The sequence below is a fragment of the Bidens hawaiensis genome, unplaced genomic scaffold (genome assembly GCF_021521415.1).
Source record: "Bidens hawaiensis isolate Kalapana, Puna unplaced genomic scaffold, B.hawaiensis_p1.1 tig00023819_1, whole genome shotgun sequence".
In the NCBI taxonomy this organism is placed as follows: domain Eukaryota; kingdom Viridiplantae; phylum Streptophyta; class Magnoliopsida; order Asterales; family Asteraceae; genus Bidens; species Bidens hawaiensis.
In genome coordinates this window covers 125,806-130,927 of record NW_027493746.1, presented here as the reverse complement: position 1 = coordinate 130,927, position 5,122 = coordinate 125,806, and the positions used below count along the sequence as shown (strand labels likewise).

The 5,122-nt window shown below is 35.8% G+C and overlaps 1 protein-coding gene across 1 annotated transcript; it reads left to right on the top strand.

Annotated features, from left to right (window-relative positions):
• Positions 1 to 1,330: 1,330 nt before the first annotated feature.
• On the top strand, positions 1,331 to 4,919 carry LOC143568156 (protein FAR1-RELATED SEQUENCE 6-like). The gene is made up of 3 exons (XM_077054377.1): positions 1,331 to 1,382; positions 2,049 to 2,617; positions 3,516 to 4,919. Coding segments are annotated over exons 1-3 (765 nt in total). The 5' UTR covers positions 1,331 to 1,381; the 3' UTR covers positions 3,711 to 4,919.
• Positions 4,920 to 5,122: the final 203 nt, after the last annotated feature.

Sequence of the window (5,122 nt, the reverse complement as noted above, 5' to 3'; positions counted from 1 at the left end):
TGGAGTATCGACGAGTGCGTACTATGTGCTCGTGCTTGGTGTCAGATATCGGAAGATGCCAAATGCGGTAGGTTTTTAAAATACATATATATATTTTTAAATTTCTTATAACAAACATTAAATTTGTAATGTTTTTATTTTTTTAGCGAACTATAAAAAAACGGGGGTATTTTGGCACAAAATTATAGAGAGGTTTCACAACCTTGGCAGGGACTCGCGTCGAGAAAAAGATTCGTTACTGTCGAAATGGGGCGACATAAACACCAAATGCATGGATTTCCATACGGTTTTCTCTCGGATGAATCGAACTAGGAGTAGCGGTGTCTCGGACGTGGAAGTCATGAAAAATTGGTTGAGTTTCAACATAAGGTCGGCGGGACCTTCAACTACTTTGGCATTTGGAAAGACCTATTGAGGTTTCACCCAAAATGGGGCTTGGTGTTGGATGCCGAAGCCGAAGCCGACGGTGGCCCGAGTAAAAAAAAGTCTAAAACATCGTCTTCGGTTGATCCAGACACGCCCCGTTCCGACGCTCGAAACTTCAACTTAAGCGATAATGAGCCCGTGAATACTACCGAGATGCCTCGGCCGGGGGATAGAAGAACCAAAGGCAAAGGAAAGGGGAAGGGGGCCGCTTCGTCGTCAGCAACGGGTTCGAATCCCGAATTGGAAAGCCAATTCAAATTAATGAATTCTCGACTCCAAGATTTACACGAACTTGGAACCCAACGACTTCAAGTAAATTTGGACGCCGTCGACCTACTTAGAAGGAATGAAATGGACAAATAAATCGAGGTTTTATCAAACGAGCTATCCGAAGACGACCCGATAGTCCAATCTCTAAAAGCCACTCGACGAGCGAAAATTTTAGAAAAATATAAATGAGTTTTAGTTTTATTAGTATTATTTATGTTTTTTTTTTAATTTGATGTATTTTTTTTAATTTAGTTTAGTGTATTTTTTATTTGGAAGTTTAATGTATTTTTTAATTTTATGTTAATCTATTTAAATGATTTAGTATTTAAAAAAACAAATAAAATTAATAATGACTGGGCGTCACATGGCACATAATGCCTGGGGGTAGAGAGTTATGACTGTTTTTATAAAAGGCATAACTCTGACTAGGCGTCATATAACATATAATGTCTGGTAGTGAATCTTAATGACTATACATAGTGTGATAATCATCAATCATCAAGTAGGCAGGCTATTTGGGCTCAAACCACTTTGACCTAACTGTCTCGTTACATACACACACGCCTTCTGCCCACTTCACCTCTTATTCTTCTTCGCCTTCTAATCAATCAATCAATAAATCAATACCCTCTGAACCATCTTCATATCATCATAATCAGCAGCAGCATCATTATTCCAAGTTTACAGTAAGTCTTCATTAGATTCCAATGCAAACCCATCTCAATTCTTCAATCTTTATTCCAAAAAAGCAGAATCTTTTTTTTTTCCAATTGTTCTAAATAAATGCAACTCATCAAACATTAGGGCTTGTTTTAACCATAATTCGTTCATTCCCATTTAATTCGATATCTTTTTTGTATTTGATGAATTGATTTGGTAGTAAAAGGGATAGCTTTATGAATTTCTAATGCTTGCTGATACACTTAGCTTGCCAATTGTCTACTTTGGGCTGACTCTAATCTTTCCAGAGTTTTCGGGTTTGGGTTATTTGGGTTCAGGTTTATCGGGTTGGGTTAATTGGGTTTCGAGTATTTGATCTAAAAAGATAAAAAAGTAAATGTCTGACCGAGTATTGGGAGCAGGGATGGATATGATCGAATAAATACCTGTAGAATTGAACAAAAACTGATCGAACAAAACATGTAGAATCGAACAGACTTGAAATCGATCAAAAAAAACCTCTAGAATTGTTTAAGAGAAACTGAAAAGTGTAAAATTCGCAAACTTTGTAGAATAAATAAGCAATTAGAAGTTACAAGTAGAATAGCCATAGAATTTGAAATCGATAAAATGCCAATCTAAGAGTCGAATGAATCTGTGTTGATTTTGACTTTGACCCGTATTTGTTTCAGTGGATTTTGAGGTTGATGATGACGTCCGCAGTGAGGTGTTACTGAACTCTGCTGACATGGAAATTAGAAAAGTGGATGAAGATGGTATGGTAGGGTGTTCGGTTGAAACCATGTTTCAAAACAATAACCACGATATTAAAATCGATCAAGATGAATCAGAACGAGGCGTGTTCGCGTTGGACGGGGACCACACGGTCAACAACTCAATTATTGTCGAAGAACCGTACGTCGGGCAGGAGTTTGATTCCGAAGCAGGAGCACATGCGTTTTACAACGCGTATGCTACACGGGTCGGGTTTGTTATCCGTGTGAGTAAGTTATCTAGGTCAAGACGTGACGGGACCGCCATTGGACGGGCTCTTGTTTGTAATAAAGAGGGGTTTAGGACGCCTGATAAACGGGAGAAGATCGTTAGACAACGGGCTGAAACGCGGGTTGGTTGTAGAGCGATGGTTTTGGTTAGGAAGGTGAGCTCGGGAAAATGGGTGATCACGAAGTTTGTTAAGGAGCATACTCATTCGTTGACACCTGGCAAGGGGCGTAAAGATTTGATTTATGACCAATATCCGGTATGTTATATCTGATACTCTGTTTAATTCCATGCTTGGTTATTTGTTTAGTAACTAAGTTGTTACCTTTAGGTGTAGAATTGAAGTAGGGTTGTATATATAGAAGTGGCCCGTGCATCATTCGAGAATTTTAAGATTAATAAGAGGGGAATTATGGAGATATAGTTCTAGAAACTAATTCATATAATGTTTAGAGATATAATGGTTTTCTTGATACTCTTTTGGATAGAAGGTAGTGCCTCGAAAGTGTCATAAATAACGTCAAAAAAATACAAACAAAGCTCACTCCTTGGTTTTAAAAAGCATGAAGCGTCTAGAGGCCTTAGGTTCTGAAAGCCAAGGCGTGAAAAACTAGGCAAGAGCTTCACATACGTGAGAATTAGGGCTATAAAATGAGTAAGAACATGATGGATCCGCCTCATCACGGTTGTGTTGATGATGGCTAGTATAGTTTCAAAACTTTAGTTCTCATTGTTGCTTAATTTTAAAATAATGAGATTTTGTCATTTAATATGAACTGCTTAGACATCGACTTAAACATGCTTACATAATTAAGTGCTTAACGTGAATTAAACAACTACTTTTATCCTCTCATTTACGTCATCAACTTATAATAGAGTTGTTGAGTAAGTATGATGTGTAAAATGCTGAACAACTTAATGAAAACAACTAATATATAATATGATATTTTTTATATTTATAACCTAACACATATTTTAGCACTAGGCGCTTGACTCAAGAGGAAACTGGTCAAATTGGACAAAAGTTGCCGAATATATATTGTAAATTCAGTTGTAAATCACTATATCAAAATTAAATTATTATTATTCTAACAAATATGTAATAAGATTACATCCCATTTATCACAATTTTTAATCCTTTTTTATTTTTTTTGCAGAATGAGCATGATAAGATCCGGGAGCTATCGCAACAACTAGCAATCGAGAAAAGAAGATCAGCAACCTATAAAAGACATCTGGAAATAATTTTTGAGCACATTGAAGAACACAATCAGTCGTTGTCAGAAAAGATTCAAACTATTGTAAACAATGTGACTGAGATGGAATCCAAAGAGATTGAAGCAAGCAGATAGTAAGTTTGACCCGCTCTTTGGACAGAATAAGTCAAATTCTTTACACACTGGGAATCTTTAGGCCTGTTGATTTACAAACCTTTTTTTTTTCTTTCATTTTTGAAGATTTGTGTACAATTGGAAAACTTATATAGTAACTATAGATGTGTTCTTGTTGACAATCTTACGGAACCTTTTAAATGCCCCTGGGAATTGAGTGATAACTATTGTTGGTTTAATGTGTATTTTGTGATGTTTTATTTGTGTTCATCTGCGCTTATCGTTAACTAGAGGTGTTGATTAAATTCAGTCAATACGGAATCATGTCAAATATGGGTCAAGTTGAACCAGTCAAATGGTTCAAAGTCGCGTAATATATAATTCAAATGCTCCTTTAAACGAGGTCGTTCAAGAAATTAATGACCGTATGTTAGGATTTTTCCCGGGTGGGTGAGGAGGTGATATATCTAAGTTCGGACAATGTAGATGAGGTTGAAAGTGTATCTGAAGACTTTGATCCAACGTTGTACTAAAGATGATTGGTTTTCCTAACCATAGATTGGTACTAAAGATTGGTGTCCCGATTATGTTGCTATAGAATATTAACAAGAAAAAAAAAGGTTTGTGCAATGGAACTCGCCTACAAATTGTTAGCCTGGGAAAAAAGAGTTATCGAAGTGAAGGTTGTTTCTAGTACTAATATTGGTTATCTTACGTTACTTAGTCGAAGTACTCTTATTCCATCCGATAAAAAACTTCCTTTCAAATTAAAGAGAAGACAGTTTCCTGTTGCACTTTGTTTTCCAAGGACTATAAATAAAAGTCAAGGACAATTGTTAGCAAGAGTGGGGTTGTACTTAAAAGAGTCCGCTTTTACACACGACCTGCTTTATGTTGCTTTGTCAAGAGTGAAACTAGAGACGACATTAATATAGTCATATTAAACTAACAAGGAAGTCATACGAATCAAACAACAAATGTGGTATATAGAGAAGTTTTTGGAAGCTTATTGTGATTAACTTTACTAGTATGTTGTTTATGTGTTTTCATGTTACAATATTAATTGAATACATTTTTAATGTCTTTGAGAATGTTAGTTTTATTTTTCGGGCAAATTTATTAAGAAGGTTGAACTTGTATTGTATTATTTATAAATATATATACAAAGTATCTATATTTTTTACCGTGTGTAACACGAGCTAAAGCTATAACCTAGTTAGGAATAAAGATAGGTGATACATCTTCCTCATTTAGCATGATCGACCTCCGATAAAAGTTAGCTAGCATTGAACCCCCAGCCACCTCCTTGGAGAGAAGTTTGACTTGTCAAAGTCAAACCGTGTCCAACAAGCCAATTCCGAAATCCTGAAAATCAAGTGTTTTAATATTAATTCAAATATTGTCCTTGATAAAATTAAAAACCCTACCTATAA